Source organism: Caretta caretta, chromosome 16, assembly GCF_965140235.1.
Source record: "Caretta caretta isolate rCarCar2 chromosome 16, rCarCar1.hap1, whole genome shotgun sequence".
NCBI lineage: Eukaryota > Metazoa > Chordata > Testudines > Cheloniidae > Caretta > Caretta caretta.
Genome location: NC_134221.1, coordinates 22412577 through 22431429, shown reverse-complemented (window position 1 = coordinate 22431429; position 18853 = coordinate 22412577). Strand labels below are relative to the sequence as shown.

At 39.7% G+C, this 18853-nt stretch overlaps 1 protein-coding gene across 3 annotated transcripts in view; it reads right to left on the bottom strand.

The window, feature by feature from the left end:
* The window catches only part of RABGAP1 (RAB GTPase activating protein 1), a 128908-nt gene that overhangs the window by 26421 nt on the left and 83634 nt on the right, over positions 1–18853 (bottom strand). For all 3 annotated transcript variants that reach the window (XM_048822744.2, XM_048822743.2, XM_048822745.2), the window contains exons 14-17: positions 8358–8471; positions 3837–3911; positions 1118–1243; positions 647–790 (exon numbers count right to left, since the gene is read on the bottom strand). In XM_048822744.2, coding sequence (XP_048678701.1) covers positions 647–790; positions 1118–1243; positions 3837–3911; positions 8358–8471 — 459 coding nt within the window. The remainder of the gene's footprint in view (positions 1–646; positions 791–1117; positions 1244–3836; positions 3912–8357; positions 8472–18853) is intronic.

Sequence of the window (18853 nt, the reverse complement as noted above, 5' to 3'; positions counted from 1 at the left end):
TTTGCTATTAAATATATGCGGAGAAATTGAATGAGACCTCAGTTTCTTTGGAGGGAGAGTTATCGGGCCTATGAGATTACCAAAGTGAAAATTAGCGTAGTCGGTCTGTAAATGCAGAGTACTTCAGTACTCTAGGGATGCTCTAATATTGTCTATCATTACATGGTTCTTAGACATAAAAGTGGCAACAAAAACAAAAAAGTTACTTGGTTAAATCTAAAAAACTAGATACATAAAATTATTTCCTCCATAATATTGTATTCTTTTTATATAGGATTTACAACTGTTAAGAGATTACATGCACAAAATTAACCTCTTTAGCCTGTAACTAATATACAGAATGACGAAAGACAAATTATGATGCTCTAAGAAATAGGAGACTTCAATCTAAAACCAAAAAATGCCATCAACTTTAGTTCTTGGATGTAACATCTGAAAAATGCTGAAAAAACACTTCCATTGCTGCATAACCGCTTTTATGTAAGAGTTTACATTTTTATATGGGAAATTGTATGTCAAGCCTCGGTTGTCCAGCACTCAAAAAACAGACATGAACAAAGAATGCAACCAAGCTAGACTTGATAGGAAGAGTCCATCAGGAGTTGCTGCAGATACAAAGTTATATAATTATATGTGTAATACATACCTCACATAACAGTAAGTCAATAATATGGAAGACCATGTAGAGGGGGAATTTCGCAGTGAACAGGGTTAGAAACCACTGGGAGGCATACATGTGGGCTTCAAGGCTGATGTCCAGAAAGTGATTGTAGAGGTCAGGAATGCACTCCTTAAAAAAAGGATGCTCATTAGTTTTGGCTTAAAAGCAGCTGTTTATATCCTGCTTATAATTCTCAAATCTACATGAGAACAGTACAGTAGAAGAAATATTTAATGTTATCCTATGGCATTTTACAAGTAGCAACTGGAATAATTATACTAAAGGAAGTTCTTTCTCTAGAACAATGTTGGTGCATAGCTGTCCTCTATCTCAATCAAGGGTACAATAAGATTGTGCAAAAACTATTCACTTGTGATCAAATGCTGCTCTCAAGCAACTAAATCTTGGGTTTTGCAATCCCTGACCTGTTCACCTCAAAGCAACCTGGACGCTTACCTGCATGAGGCGCTCCAACTGATAAAACTTGCAGTGCAAATCTTCAAAGTTTTGTTTGAAAAGTTCCCTGAGTCCATAGTCAAACATGATTTTGACCAGAACACTAAACGCCTGCTCTTCAGGCATCTGTCAAAGAGAACAAATCTTGTTGACATTTTTATATTATTCTATTTCCTTCTTTCATCTTGCTCTTAGCATCAAGATACCAACCGTTTTTCATAACAGATAAGGATAATTGCACACATCATAACAACTGGATGATGTGTGACAAATTCCCTCTTAGTTCCCCAATTTAGAAACACACCATTCAACCTTAAAGATCCCTAAGGGTTCTATTTCATGCAGTTGCTGCCCCAGATCTGGGCAATAACTTCAGAATCAAATTATACTCCTACAGACTGTGAGCCCAACCTGTCCAGGTCCTCAGTGTAGTCAGCTAACACAGTTCAGATATGACCAATGCTTTTACAGTATTACTACAAGATGCTAACTGCACAGTAGCGTTTTTTATTCTACATTTGATGGTCTTTTATTCAAACTGATTAAAAAGGGAGTCGGTTATTACTACCCAAAGTTCAGATTTGGCAGCTCTCTACACTGTTTTGGGACACTTCGCTCTCCCCTTTCTGCCAGCAGTTGGAGACAGAAACATCATTACTTGTCAGTATTTATACATCTTTCCTTGGCACCATAAAGCAGTTCTGTTCTTTCCACAGCAGTAAAGACTGACTCTTCAGGTCAATTACTTGTTCCTGCAAAGGTCAAAATATCTAACTCAAGCGCTCTATTATTCATCCACAGATGCAGTCAGTGAACTCTGAAAACTTTGCAGAGATGTTCCCATACTGGCAGTGAGGGACTTGCAGAAACTACATTTCACTTTATTGCTCAAGGACTGCAGGGTGTACGCAGCAGGACCTTCTCCAATAAGACAAGGTAACATGAATTCCATCACAGCCCCTAACCGTCACACTCCAAAGACTGCCTTTCAGGAGGTTCAAAAAATGAGAAAGAAACAAAAACTGAGATTTTTAAGTTGCAGCCTTCAGTTTAACAGAGCTCATTCTCAGAAGCAACAACTGACATTAAAGAATGAGCTCTAAGAAAATGTATGAATGATCTTTTCTTGTCTCTATGAGTCTCCTTAATCCAATGGGTGCCAAAAAGGTAGGCAGATAGCATTTTGGCATCTTAAAGAAAGCATATCTATTGGTGAGCAGAGTTTGGTCCCCTTACTAGCAGAAAGAATAAACCTTTATTACTGATTGGGTTCAGAACAGTACTGAAGAATTAATTTCTCCATCAGTTAAGAGTTTTATTATACAGGTTACAGAGAACCAAAGCATTACAGTTAGATACTATCAGTCCATTTGACTTCTGTTTATAAAGACTGTAGTTTATAATATATTTCTGTCTCCTCACAGAATTATGGAAAAATATTGCTCTGAAAACCATACATACAGTCAGTTGGAAAGTGACGCACAAAGATCTTTATATTTAGTTCTGCATGGTAGCAGCAATCACTCAAAACTGGCTGGAGGAGTAGGGGAGGATCATCACAAAATCCTACGGGGCTTAGGAACTGCAGTTTCAAATCATAGAATCATAGAATATCAGAGTTGGAAGGGACCTCAGGAGGTCATCTAGTCCAACTCCCTGCTCAAAGCAGGACCAATCCCCAATTTTTGCCCTAGATCCCTAAATGGCCCCCTCAAGGATTGAACTCACAACCCTGGCTTTAGCAGGCCAATGCTCAAACCACTGAGCTATCCCTCCCCCGAAATATGTCGAAATAAGTCTGAAATATGGACTTATGACAAAAAGCAGATGACATTCTTCCAAAAAAAAAAAAAGATTTAAAAATAGCATGTAGCTGCAGACATTTTTATATTTTTTCACATAAGATAAGATGTTTCACACAAACATAAGTAAGTCTCAAAACTTTCTACTCAGATGTACTTAAAGTGTAAAACAGATAGCAGCAGCCGTCGTAAGTTCAGACCACTCATTGCCTAGATAGAGAAGGGATCATTACACTAAGCACAAATTTACCCAATGCTAATAATTGAAAAATAATACATTTGAGACTCAATCTATTTTAATCTTTGGTCATTGACTAACATCTAAACCACAAAAAACAAGGCCTAGAATATATTTCCCCAAATAAACACATTGCAATGTTCAAACCACTAAGACTTAAACTCCCACACTACTAACATGCTGCAGAATGTGTTCTGTTTAACCCAAAGGCCATGGCAGCCCTGGTTTGTCCTTATGATCAATACCAATCAAAGCTCTTCTAGAAACTTAAACTGAATCATAAATGCCCTCCCCCTGCCCTGGGTACCTTTACAAGGAGTTCCATAGGTAGCCTAAACCCTAAAGTAATTTCTATCCAGACAGCCTACTTTGCATAAACAAAGCAAGAGAGTCTGATTTGAACTTAAGACAGCTTGGGGTAGAAAGGAAGCTAGAACCAGAAGGAAAATGAAGTGAACACTGACCACAAACTCATTATTGATGCTGCAGTGAACTTTAAACGGAACATGCTCCTCTTTCCCCCAAAGTCATAATTATGGAAAAACAAGCATTTGAGTAAATAAGCATGGGACTTATACTGCACTAATAGGAGTGAATCTGAAATGAGTTATTCTGAATATTGAGCATTTTTTGTCTGAGGCTTACAATAAATTGGAATGTGGGGAGAGAGGGGACTTACATGCAGAAGCAGCACAGCGGCAAGAAATGACTGGCCTTGACAATAGCCAATCTCTTCATCATAGACGGAATAGGCCTGAAAAGAGAATCAATATTTTAAGATGTACTCTCTCCCTAGAGCAGAACTGCATGAGAAAAAAAATAAGAACTGAAGTGTATACCTTCAGTCATGACTGAACTGTGATTCCAGGATATGCTTTAGCTGCTATGTTACTGCACAACGATTAACCCAAAGAAAAAACTGTTTGCAGAGCAATTGTTGGTGGCCAGCAGATATCTGGTTGGTCGCATGGTGCTGACTGTTTCCAGCTCCTAACTCACACTGAAGGCTGCTTAAAATACATGAAATCACTTTCCTAAGATTACTTTTACAGAGCAACACTTGCTGTAGTTGCAATCAGGATGTCAGGAGATTATGAATCACATGAATACAAGTGAGGAAGGAGTAAGACAACCTCTCTATTAAAACGCAACCTGTACTATGAAAAAGTTTGAAAACCTTTGGATTAGCTTAAAATTTCTTCAGTAGCCTCAGGGAGTACACACAAAAAATGACCCATGAATTTTCAATATGGGCCCTATGCAAGAAAAAAAATGGCAAGCAAGTAGTATTTCATATTGTATAGGAATGCCATGGACACATTCTGTGTGCAGTGTAGTTGTAGCCATATCAGTCCCAGGATATTAGAGATATGGTGGGTGAGGTAATATCTTTTATTGGACCAACTTCTATTGGAGAGAGACACAAGCTTTCGAGCCACACACAGCTTATTTTCAAGTCATTTTAAAATGGAAACATTTTAGTCTGTATCAAATCTCAAATGCGTGGAATACCCTCAACCATTAGCGTGCTGGAGACAATGCAAACTCATCATTAGATAGCAATTCTAAAATATTTTAGATCAACACAGTACACAGTGCCATCCCACCTTTGGATCCAGTATCATGGTCATCTCAAATGGGGATGTGTGAAGTAGTGGCTTTTATGGACAAATCAAGGCCCTGTTGGGGGATTCTCTTCTTTAAATTCTTATTGCCACAGGTCTCTAACAAAAGTAAGGCAAGGAAGAAAGATATCTAACTGTGCAGGTGAACTTTATAGAATAGATTTACCCTCCATTTCCTAAGTGCAGCGTGTTGGCACATGATGTTCCTCAAGGTTACAGAGTTCAAAGTCTATGGAGAGTTCTTCCCTTGGATATATATACATGGCTCCAACTGACTGCAGTGGGAATGGGGGCATGCATATGTAGACAGGATTTGGCCTTGCAATTACAGCATGCACCAATTTTGTTGGCTCACAATCCCACTCACAGAGAAGTCTCATATACTTTAAGGTCAGAAGGGACTATCATGATCATCTAGTCCCCACTTATCTCTTCTTATGCCCCATGCCAGCCTTTAGATAGTCCTGATTCTAGTCAAATTTGGACCCAAATACTTTTTCATAGCCTTTAGCCAGGGATTGACTTTCATCTGCCAATCAAGAATCATTAAATATTTTCCCCACTTAACCTTTAGTTCATTATTTGATAATTATTTTTATACCATAGACCCATCTGTTCGGGAGGGGTCCCTTTACAATGAAATGCATTACAATCCGGTTTTGCCTTTCTTGCAGCATAAGATGCTTAAGTTCTAAAATGACAGCATTACAGTGGCAGCATTACATCTTGCACATGATACCAGGTCAACATGCAGTCACATATACAAAAGGAGCTACCAACAGACAAAGGCACATCTGAAACCCCAATTGAAAAAGGAGAGCTGCTGAACCTAACGTGGATAAAATTAATGTAATAAAACATTGTTGCTGAGAAGAAGGATACTGAAAGGTACAAGACTAAAGAGAGTGTTTGGGTGAGGATGATATTGAGCACCTTAGTCTGCTTCCAAAATAAAGATCACATGGAAAACTATCACCACCAAGGAACTGGAGAACAATTTCACATAGACTCTGAAGTCATGGAAAGGGTGCAAAGACGGTCAGTCCAGTTCCTATGCTAGCTTAAGAGTGATCTTGCTGGTATGTTACTGTCGCAAAATATACTGGATAAACCATCAAGATCAGACAGATGTAACCGAAGGATTATGTTTCCAAAGCATTTTTACAGCAACATTTGATATTTTTGGGTGCTATTTCAAATTACTGGGTTTATGCAGTGGTACAGAAAAAAAAAATCTTTTAACTGGTTACCAAGTGTTTGATTTTAGGATTAATTATACACAAGAAATGCACAAGCATTTCCTTCTGCCCAGGACAGTCCCCTGTGCAAAGCACATCATTTTTAAATGATATCCTAAATGAAAAACTATGTGCCAAGAATTTAAGCTTCAAAATGCAGAAATGTCTCCTGAGGGATAGAACACATGAAGAATTTCTAAATGCAGAATCAGAGTGCTGAAAGCTTGAGATTCTCTGGTCAAACAAGGTAATTGGATCAAACAGAAAACAGTCATTTGTACCTAATAATTATCTTCTGCATTTTAATGAGCACTTAAATGGATGCCTGCTGGTTTATAATGCTAATGAGAGATGCATAATTATCTTCAACTTTACAGATACTTAGATCTTTTGCAAGATCTTTACTCTCTGTTAGATTTCAGAGGAACAGCCGTGTTAGTCTGTATTCGCAAAAAGAAAAGGAGTACTTGTGGCACCTTAGAGACTAACCAATTTATTTGAGCATGAGCTTTCGTGAGCTACAGCTGATGAAGTGAGCTGTAGCTCACGAAAGCTCATGCTCAAATAAATTGGTTAGTCTCTAAGGTGCCACAAGTACTCCTTTTCTTTTTACTCTCTGTTAGACTAATTTCAGAATAGCAGCCATGTTAGTCTGTATCCCCAAAAAGAAAGGGAGTACTTGTGGCATCTTAGAGACTAACAAATTTATGTGAGCATAAGCTTTCGTGAGCTTTCATCGGATGCATGCCGATGAAGTGAGCTGTAGCTCACGAAAGCTTATGCTCAAATAAATTTGCTAGTCTCTAAGGTGCCACAAGTACTCCCTTTCTTTTTGTTAGACTAATGTAGCTCTTATGAAAGTTCCACAAGTATTTGTTGTATTCTGAGAACATATTTTAAAAAAACACTTTAATTTAGCATTGTTTAGGGTTGTATCTCAATCTATAGATGTGATGGACAGAAATGAGGTCATCCCCATTTGCACAGTGTTCTAATATCAACTAACTATCTAACTAAGAAATTAACTATCAAAACCGTGCAGAAATATTTGCATCATTTAACAGATCAAGGATTTCTAAAGGTTTTGTGAGGAATAAAAATGAGATGTCCCTCTTTATTCTTCACACTTTGCTGCACCTTCCTCTGTTTAGTGCGTTGCCCAGTGATCCTATAAAAACTGATGCATCCGATGAAGTGAGCTGTAGCTCACGAAAGCTTATGCTCAAATAAATTGGTTAGTCTCTAAGGTGCCACACGTACTCCTTTTCTTTTTATAAAAACTGAGTGTCTAATAGCACTGGCCGCAGACAGGCACACGCAGGTCACGCTTCCCACCATGCAGCTCTATCACCACACAATAACCCTGATCAGCAGCCTCCCTGCTATTCCAGAGGTAGGCCCCTCTAGACTATTCTGCTGATGCACCTTAACCGTCACCTGCAGCTCCAATCCCTTCCTTTATATTCCTTTCTTCAGCAGAGACTACAAGTTCTAACAACTCAACTGCAGTTTGGTTTAGTTTTCTGTATCCCACTGGAACCAAAACTCCAGACGTTTTAGCACAGAATAGACAGACAAGATGAAAAAGGTTCCAACCCAGCGAGCTCATTTATGAGATTCTTGGTTGTTGTTTCTCTCTGAAGCGTGGGCACCTGGCCACATAAACTGTCAGGTCTCTCAGCAGGAGCAGAGCGAGGGACTGCACAGAAATAAAGGGGCAATCGATCTCTTGGCTTTGTTTGCTCATGTTGTGCTGTCTCCGCTTCAGTTTCAAAACTCGCCATGAAAAATTTGTGGAAAGTTGAACCAATGAAGAAACAGCCATTTATTTCTATTTGCATAATTCCCTATAAACATTCAGTTTTCACAGTTTACAATGACATGATTCACAGGGGTGGATCTAAATCAGACATGGAGACCTCTCCCTTTGAAGAGGACACTACAACGTGATCTGCAGTAGGTTCACTCCTGCATAATTTATTTTCCTGTGTGTGTGCGAGAGAGAGAGAGAGACATATGCTTTCCCCCACATGACCTATCCAACATGCCCTGGGTTTTAGTCCTGGCCTCACTGCTGAGATGGCCATCAAGGATGCTAATGCCCAGTGTGAGGGTGGTTGTAGTGTTGTGGACCCCAGTCCACTAGGAACTGGATTAAACTGAAGTTATTTTGTATGAGCTGAAACAACCTTTGCACTGTGGCAACTTTTCAATTCAACTGAGCTTACAGAAAAAATAAGCAAACGGGAAACATGACCAATTTAAATCCAACATAATTATTACAAACATAAAAAGTGTGTGTTGACCAAGACCACTACACACAAGGTTATAAAATACCTTGCATATTTTGTACAAGGAGTCCTGACCATCTCCCCCAGTATCCTTAAAGTAATCATGAGCTGGGAACGTGCGATTGATGTCCCGAGTGATTGCACTGTCCTGGGGAGACTCCTGTTAAAACAAGAACATGAGAGAAAAATCTGTATGTTAAAAGTGATGCAGTTCAAAAATCAGCATAAATTACGATGTGCTGGAATGAATGGCTGGTAGACTATCAGGATATGCCGTGCACCTCACTCAATACAGACTAGGGTAGACAGCCTACAGCCCTACCACCTCAGGTCACAATCTGGTAACCTAAGCAGGTCCGGGCATGGTCAGCACTTAGCTAGGAGACTGCCAAGGAAAATACAATCAAGTGTTACAGGATGTGGTTGGTGGTGATTCAGTAGACCAAAAAAAAAAAAAAAAAAAATCGTACTGAACCCAACTGCCACTACACAAATTCTACTTCCTCTTAGGTAAATTGAGGGTACCAGTCAAATAATCTTTGGTCATTGTAGTCTGCCACGCTAAAATTCACCCCCCAGTTTAGATAGGAGAAGTCATTTTTCACCTCCCACCAAAAGCCAAGACACAATAAGGGTGAGAACAGACAGGAAATGGGATCCAAGCCAGAGCAGGACATGATTTCACAAAAAAGAAAAGCCATACTCTACTGGCTGCATACACAGAGGCATCACATCCTGGCTCAAGGAGGTGGCTCTGGTGCAACCACCTTTAGAACACTGTGTGCAGAAGGAGATAGAGCGAGGCTACAAACAGCAGGAGTAGTTGGAAGTGAAGAAATCCAGTCCAAGAAAGGAACTGATCCTACTTGAGAAGGCCCTGAACAAAACCACCCTGGAAAAGGGGGTGTCTAAGATCGAGAAGGTGGAGGTGGCAGAGGCTTTTTCCAATATCTGTGTTTGCACCAAGAACAGCACTACAGGATCGTGGGGTAGGGAAAGAAGGGCCAGGTATTACAATGGGCTCAGGAGGGGCTGTTGAACTGGCTGATACCAGTATGTCAGAGGGTGACACTTGCCTTGTAAGAGAAACCAGGGCCAGTGCACCTGCACCCCATCTACTGACCCCGATTAGGCTTCAAAAGAGGGCATTGGAGGGGAGGGGAGGCGAGGCAGGAGGCCCAGTGAGTCAGAGGTCAGAAGCTGCAGGAAGCAGTCAGAGCCTAAAATGTAAAGGGTGAGCTGAGGAGATGTTTTAAGTTTGGACCCCCCCAACCCCAAAAATCTGCCTAAGAAAGACTGTGGGTGCGCCAGCAAATCACCAGGAAGTGAGGGAGAAGCCCTGTCTTGTTACAAAGCATTTCTCTTTCTAGAAAACCTGTGGAAATGCTATGCTAGCACCCCTCATTTTCCATCTAACATGTATAGATCTACTTCTAACACACCTCCCTCAGGAGCTCTAGACTCAGAATGCTGTCCCCTCTAGCCTCTCATCTGAGGGTGCTGGAGTAGCTGGCAAACAAAACTAAGCTTCACAACTACTTCATCAGGCAGCAGATGCTGTACCCTTTGTCTAGCAATTAAAGCACAAGGGCAGAAGGCAGGATTCCTGCATTCTGCTGCCTCTCATATTGACCCTATTGTCTTATTGTTTCCTTGTGCTCCTCCGGTCGGTCGGCCGGCCTGTATCCACCTGCTGTCTCTTGTTTTACACTTAGATAATACGCTCTTTGGGAGCGAGGACTATCTCTTTGTTCTGTGTTTGTACAGCGCCTCGCACAATGGGGTCCTGGTCTATGACTAGGGCTCCTAGGCCCTACATAAATACAAACAACAACAGTTGTGGGCATTTCATCCAGAAAGATGACAAAATTGGATGGAATTCAGGAAGAGCAACAAACATGATAAAAGGACTCATAGAATTGATCTGAGGAAGTACACAGTGAATATGTATAGCTTGTCGAGCAAGTAAGTATGTGACCACTGTGGGTGCAATGAATCAGTATTTGAAGAGGGTCACCAGCTAGAAAGGATAGGAATTTGACAAAGTATAAGACTAGGAGTAATGGGATAAAACTAAAGCAAAAACTTGAGATGAACATCAGGACATTTTTTTCTAGCAGTGTGATCTATTAAACTGTAAATATCCCTGTAAAAGGCTGGCAGTGACTGTCAGAAAAACACCCCACTCTATTACCAAAGTGTTGATCTTGCCGGTCAAGGGTTAGGAGGATTTTGCTCATTCCCTGAGGCTGGTGACTTGTTACCTCACCTGAATTTAAGGGAGGTGATGGGGATGTCTGGGGAGAGAGGATCTAGGACAGGGGTTCTCAAACTGGAGGTTGGGACCCCTCAGGGGGTTGCAAGGTTATTACATGGGGAGTCGCCAGCTGTCAACCTCCACCCCAAGCCCCGCTTGCCTCCAGCATTTATAATGTTGTTAAATATATAAAAAGTGTGTTTAATGTATTGGGGGTGGGGGTCGCACTCAGAGGCTTGCTGTGTGAAAGGGGTCGCTAGTAAAAAAGTTTGAGACCCACTGATCTAGGCTTGAGGGAGGAATCATAGGAGCAGCCAAGCCTGGGAGGTGGTGTGATCTGACCTGTGCAAATGTATTATTTATTAATAAAGCCCAGCTCCAGAAAGGGGTGAATTTGTATTCTACATACTGGTTCAGCATTCCTCATAGAGCAGGTTGGGATTGGCACCTGCACATACTCCCAAACTATAGTTGTCAGTATTCCCAAGGGCAAAGACAGCTGAACTTCTTGAGTTGTTTTGCGGGCTCTCTCTGCCACCTCATTCTGCAAACCATTCCTACTGTATAAGCTCAAGACAGAGCAAACAGCACTGAAAAGCTGAATATGGTTTGCAAACAGGGAAGCCATACAAAAGTATGCTTTGGTTTTCATGGATTGGTAAATAGGGTACTTTATTTAAGGTGTCATTAGAAATGGCTCAACTTACATATTCTTTGCTTTGCACAGAAAGTGGCAGTAAAACTTTTTTTTTTTTTTTTTTTATTAAAGAAACATGCATGGAGGAGAAGAATAAATGAGGGCAGGTGGAGAATGAGGTTGGAAGCACAGTGGGTTGAAGAGAATTCTTGGCTCCCTAAATCCTCAGATCAGAAAAATGGGAAGCTTTTCTTACAATAGCCACCACTAGGACTTGGAAGGCAATTAGCTAGTGCTTTGTGGATGGAGTAAACAGTAGTAAAAACAACGAGGAGTCCTTGTGGCATAATTTATTTAGGCATAAGCTTTCGTGGGATATAACCCACTTCAACAGATGTGAAGTGGGTTATATCCCATGAAACTTTATGCCCAAATAAATTTGTTAGTCTCTACAGTTAGACAATGAGAATCTCACTTGAGCTCGCTTCCAAATGCTTTACATTGCATAAGCTAACAGCAGTTTTATTCCCTCTTTTGAATCTGTACTTGTGACTCTCTCACTGATTTTGAGGTTTCCTAAAGGGAATTCCAAAATCTTTGTTTGATCTGAACTTTGGTTTAAAAGTAGGAAGGTTGCTAATTCTGCCCAGTTTGTCTCTGAGTAGATATGATGTATTTTGTGAATTTCTCTTGCTGATATTATTAGTTCAATCAGATAAAGGATCAAAATCTTTTAAATATGTACTAATTTTTTAAAATATAACAGCTTACATCAGTAGTCACATTTGTTCACCTGCAGTCTTGTGTACGACTTTATTGCTCTGTAATCCCATTGAAACAAGAAGGATGCCATGAAGTCCACTGAGCTCAGTGCAGTACGTAGTGGTAAAGATCAGCAGTGCAATTGTTAAAGGAAGCTAGATATAGACAAAAGGACCAACCGGTTCGTTCAATCTCACGTGATAACTAGCACATCATAAGCCTGAAGACACCCTCTCCAAAATAGAAATAAGTGTGCTAAAAATGTCACAGTAAGAGTCTGAATTGCAATCAGAGGCAAGGAGGTTGGGCTAATGGTGCCATATGTAAGTCTCCTCCAGAGGAGAGCACATTCTCCATATCCAGGTTTTTATATGGGCACTCATCACATGAGTATCTTAGCACCTGTTGGGGGTAGTCATGTCCTAGCATTTATTTAGCTAAATACCATGACTAGTATCATCACCAAAATGCATGAGAATAAACACATGTTCTTATTCTTGGTTGATTTCCATTTGACTATATAAATTGTCTCATTTCAGTACTGGAACAAGGGGCTTCCTAGGCAGCTAATGAGATCAGATTTCCTCACTGGTAAATGATCATCTGAAAAGAAGACTCTGAATTCTGATGAAGTGAGCTGTAGCTCACGAAAGCTCATGCTCAAATAAATTGGTTAGTCTCTAAGGTGCCACAAGTACTCCTTTTCTTTTTGTGAATTCATTAGGCAGCTTGTCCTACTGAAAGCATCAAGTGCTCCCTTCATCAGGTGCTACTGTGTCAATGACTGAGGTGCAATTAAAAGATTATGTCCCCTTAACATCTAAGTTATGGAATTTTGCTCCACGTAAAGGCTGCAGCATAAGAGCAAGATGTAGTGTGGAACCACAAGGGAAGAAAGCTTGTTTCCAAACAGGATATTTTTAAAATAATCACTTTTGCTAGAGACAAAAAATAAACAAACAAACAAAAAAAACCCAACAGGAGGCTCTTCTAAACACGTGAAACCTCAAGTGCTCTACAAAAGTGATGCTTATACATTAGGCTGTGCTATCAGCCCTGCCTATATTACATTAAAGCATACTTTCACTTGATCTTTTGTTCTGGAAAATCCCCTTGATAAAAAATGGGGACAAAAGTTCTTATTCCGTATTTGAACGTCGCTTGTGATTTTAATCCAAGTTTAACACTCTTCTCTGTGGCTTGTCACAACCATATCATTATAAAGGCAATAAAACTTTATTAGTATCAAGCTATTGGATTGTCTGGCAAATGATCTGTGCACCATACATCGCTGCAATTCTGTAACAATTTAATGTGTCTAAAGAGTCTATCACATAATTAGGAAAACAGAATCAATCATAATGCAACACTAAAGAATTTTACATACGAATAAGCTTTTTAAGTTAACGAAGGCAACTAAGGACAAGTGCAGAGTCCTGCACTTAGGACAGAAGAATCCCATGCACCGCTACAGACTAGGGACCGAATGGCTAGGCAGCAGTTCTGCAGAAAAGGACCTGGGGATTACAGTGGATGAGAAGCTGCATATGAGTCAACAGTGTGCCCTTGTTGCCAAGAAGGCTAAAGGCATTTTGGGCTATATAAGTAGGGGCATTGCCAGCAGATCGAGGGACATGATCATTCCTCTCTATTCGACATTGGTGAGGTCTCATCTGGAGTACTGTGTCCAGTTTTGGGCCCCACACTACAAGAAAGATGTGGAAAAATTGGAAAGCATCCAGCGGAGGGCAACAAAAATTATGAGGAGAGGCTGAGGGAACTGGGATTGTTTAGTCTGCACAAGAGAAGAATGAGGGGGGATTTGATAGCTGCTTTCAACTCCCTGAAAGGGGGTTCCAAAGAGGATGGATCTAGACTGTTCTTAGTGGTAGCAGATGACAGAACGAGGAGTAATGGTCTCAAGTTGCAATGGGGGAGGTTTAGGTTGGATATTAGGAAAAACTTTTTCACTAGGAGGGTGGTGAAACACTGGAATGGGTTACCTAGGGAGGTGGTGGAATCTCCTTCCTTTGAGGTTTTTAAGGTCAGGCTTGACAAAGCCCTGGCTGGGATGATTTAGTTGGGGATTGGTCCTGCTTTGAGCAGGGGGTTGGACTAGATGATCTCCTGAGGTCCCTTCCAACCCTGATATTCTATGATAAGGAGGGTATTTATTGCCTTTAATTAGTAGATGAAGTAACCAGAGAAATGTATTGCTTAACGGCCCAATTATGCAAACATTTAAGCATGAGTAATTTTATTCATGCAAGTAATCCCATTGACTTGACTATGTGCTTATTTGTTTGGATCACTGAGATATAATAGAGTAGCCAGCTTTTTAAGTGGAGGGGAATTACATTTAAAAAAAATGATCTGTTCTGGTATCAAAGAGGTCACCGAAGTCCTAAGTACGAAATACTAAGTACCTTGTCCTGTTGCAGAGACAGAGCAGTGAGGTAGTGAAAGTAAGGCTGAATTCAAAAGGAACAAATCTCACATTTAAGCCACATATTTAATAGTAATTGCAAAGGCATCTATTTAGAAATCATCATAAATACATCTTTCAGGCTATCATTTCCACTTGTCAAAAAAGTGGGATTGGACATAGAGTTGGTCTCTCCCTGGATTTGCGTGACTCTTCATCCCTCAGCTCCTTATGTTTTGGTGCAATTCAAGTATCACTGAAGTTGGTTCCTGCTACTAGAACAGTTTGGGGAGAGAAAAATATACGGAAGTGATAAAGCTTTAAAAATGTTTTTCAAAACACAGCTTTTAAAACTACCCATTAGTACAAACTGTTGCAACTCAAGCATTGTGTAACCTTTCCTTTACTACTATTTTTATACCTTGCTGTGAGAATTGGCTCACTGGGCAATTTCTCATGCTTTCAGGGGACTGGGAACTGAAGGAAGCCCTTCTGAGTACACACCCTTCACAAACCGGGATTGAAAAAATAGAAAGCTAAGAATGACAGGAAGAAAAAGAAAGTAATAGAGTGGAAAACTGCCATGAGAACTGGAGCAAGTATTGTAAAGATAAGAATTCCCATAACAACTCATTGCACTGACTAACAAGGAGGAAAGTTTGGAAGCTGGAACAAATCAGTCTCTTTTTTAAACAGGGGGAAAAATTTCTAAAAAACTGAAAGAATAGCGAAATACCACTAGTACGGATGGTTGGTCAGTTTTTTTAAAAAGCAAAATAATAAACAATGGAAACCAGTTTTCAAGCTAGTAAATACAAAATTATCTATTGCAGATAAATATAACACGCAGGCTTCAGCATTAACTGGACTGTACATACTGTCTTAACCCTTGTGCCATGTTTCCCCCCCCCCCCCCAAATATGGCATATCTGCCAAAAATGTTCATCGGATTGGGCCATCTTTGTGCAGTTACAGTCCTGACCAGTGTTCCAGAGAATGAGGCAGGTGCAACCTGAAACACTTTTGCTACAATGCAGGATTTAGGGCTGCCACGCAGAGAATGTAGGACACTGACAAGTGGGCTCTCTCCCCATGTTGTTGATCTTCTTGCAGAGCTCAGTAGGCCAAATTTATCCCTGCCAACCCTGACACAGGACTTAAGGAACATAGAGAGAGAGAGAGAGAGAGAGAATTAATGCAAGGAGAAGGAAGGTGATGCCAAAGGATGAAATGGGCACCCCTCACAAGGGTAGAGAAAGTGAGGGAGAAGGTGGCTAGTAGGGCTTGAAAGAAGCCTGCCACCAAGCCCTGAACCCAGGGAGCCACTGGGCACCACTCCAAGAAGGCAATTACAGGTACAAAGGTGGGAGGGAAAGCTGGGAAAGGCCCTTTAAGGGAAAGGTGGATCTTTGGGTCTCATGGAAGCTCTATTTCCAGACCAGTACCAAAATTCTGAAGGCTTCTCTGAACTCCGAACATTTTGAGGTTCTCTCAGGACTGCTCCAAAGGCATTTGAAAGACATGACAAATTTTATGTTTTGTTTTGGTTTTTTTTTTTGGGGGGGGTGGGTGGGAAGGTTTGAGACAGGGCAGCCATTAAAAATAAACTTCATCAGAATGTGCACACAGCCTCTGGTAGCCCCCTGCTCCTCCAACTCATTTGGAAAAATATCCATCCCTGGATAACTTTATGATGCAGATTTGAAAGGGGGAAAACAAAAAAAAAAAACCAACCAAACAAACAAAAAAACACCAAGATCAAAAACTTTTGATATCACAGGAAGGTTGAAGTAGAAACAAAGATACAAAACAAACAATAAATAGCATCCAGAAGTATATGGACTTTAAAAATGACAGTGCATTCCTTTTAACAGACTGGTGAGACCCAAGCAATGCAAACATTTTTCAGTTGCTAGTAAAGACATTTATACACAAGTTTTCAGACTACAAGAATGCAAACTACAGAACCTTTTTTTTGGCTGTTGACTTTATTTCAGATCCTGAAAGCTCATTCACTTGTTAAATTATCTTACATACTCATTACACCAGGGATTCAACTTACAAAATAATCTAAAAGCTTTACCAAAGCAAAACACTTGAAGGGCTAAAGCACAACAAGCTCACAAATGCATAGGGTAATTAAAATAATGAAACAAGGTAAGCATAGGGTAATTAAAATAATGAGACGTAATCTACATTAATTTTTGCACATTTTAAAATGTACTTTTTATATCTGTAATTCCAGATACTATGTTTAAGATTATTTTTCTTAGAGTTTAATAAAAAGCTGTCTCTATGGCTAGTATTAAAGCCTAGGGGAGTCTGCAGCCTGCTTGCACATCATTGGCTGCTCTTTCTACTACTTGATGAAAATGTTTGTTTAAATTATTTTTGTCCTGGAAACTGCTTTTTGGAAAAGGTCTGATCCTGAGAGCGCTTCTGATCCTGAGAGCACTTCTGACTGGGCAAGAGAAATAGTCAAGGATGTAGTACAAACAGTCAGTACACAAACAATAGAGGTGGTCAGAGCTTAGGACAAAGGTTGCAAGAGGTGTCAGCAACACAGAGAACTGTTTTATTTGCAGAAAAGTATCAGAGATGTCAGCAAGTCAGCAACTTGACAGCACACAGATCCCTGCTGAAATAAGTGTGGCAACAAATATACTGAATACTGCCACGATCTACAATACTATCCCCAGAAAGGCATGAAGAGCAAAGAGAACACACAGGATAAACTGGAAGTGTCAGGAAGAAGCGCCCATCATATTGTAACCATTTGCAAAGGTCAGGTGTTTTTGTTTAAATCAGACAAAACATGAAGTTCTTATATGCCTGCCCAGAACAGTACACTTATTCCTATCAAGAGACTGCTACATCAGCTCTGTGAGAACTTTATGTTCCTCAAGGATCAACAAGCATCTGTTCTTTGGACCAAAGCGTTACAAATTTAAGAAAGATTGTGAACAATAGCTGTCCCATCATTTCATGATCTCTTGGAATAATTCAGGTTTAATTTATAAAGTGATAAAGGGAAGGAAGACAAATGATTTTCAGTACAATAAAACTCAGACCACTTTCCAATCTGGTTTTGTAAAATCCGGAATTTTCTGCTAATATAGATCTCCAAAATATCCAACTTCGCACCTCATGGAAAGTTTTCATAGCCTATTTTTCTCAAGAAAAACATTTAAACTAAAGGTAAAATAAAATTTGTTTCAAAGCAGTAAGTGTAACAATTCAATATGTAGACCATATCCAAAATAATTTACTTAAACTTAGGGTGAATATTAAAAAGATAATTGTAGTATATTGTTGAATATTTTGCATGTTGCACATTCTGGGTATCCCATTTTCTGTTCACCTTGTTTGTATTTTACATTTAATTAAACTCAATCCCTCAGTGAAAAAGAATGCAGCGTTAGAAATAGCGTCATTTCACATATCATGGGATTTGTCCCAGAAAAGTGTTGAGGAGGGAGAGAATATTGAGAATATTTTAAAATTACATTTTTATATTGTGCAAACAGTTTGATGTTTATCAAAACATCTTTAATACAAAAAGGTTTTCTACAATATTAGCCTCAGCTATAATTTAAATGCAGTGGACAAGTGCAAAAACATCACAGAATTTTGTGGTAACCTAATGTTCGTGATCGGTTATCTTGTTTTTCATTCGTTCTCTTAAGTTCCATTCATATTTGCATACAAAAAGGCCTAGTTGCCATTTACATTAGAAATTCTTTTTTATTTCTGTGTTAAAACTATTAAGTCCATCAGAGCCTGAGTTTACCTCTGGAAGTGACTGTCCAAAGTCAGGCTAAGAACTTCTGACTATTTACTAGTTGCTACGAATTACAGTAAGTTATATTTCTTAATAATTCTATATGACCATATACATGAATTCCCTTGGTTCTCACGGTCATCATAACAGATCCATACCTTACACTGATATTACTTCCCACAGAGGTGCAACTGCTTTTACAAAGATTTTGTAACACAATTCATGAAAAAGATTACTATGAAAGTATGAGAGTGTAAAGCAAAGATCCAAAGCAATCAATGGGATTTTTATATGCTATTCAGACTTTGCACAGAACATGTGGCATGTAGTTGGAATGCACATGTAACATGTAAGAAAAAAGCCACTTTCATGCCAAGTTTCAGCCTTTTAAAATGAGTGAAATAAGGTTACTAGCAGAAAAACTGGCAGACTAGTGACTTCAATACTATTATGTGCCACTGGTAAGGTAAGTTATTTTGGACAGACCTACACATTTTAGACACACCCCAGCATAGTAAACATTTCTGTGTTAATATAAAATAATTCTTCATTGTTAGCAGGATGCCCTGTTAAACTACTGCCAGATTTATCCTGTAGTGTCCAAATTCAGTGGCACTCCCAAGTTTCTTTTCTATATATTAAGTTCTAGCTTTTCATTGTCTTTGATGTTAAGCACATTT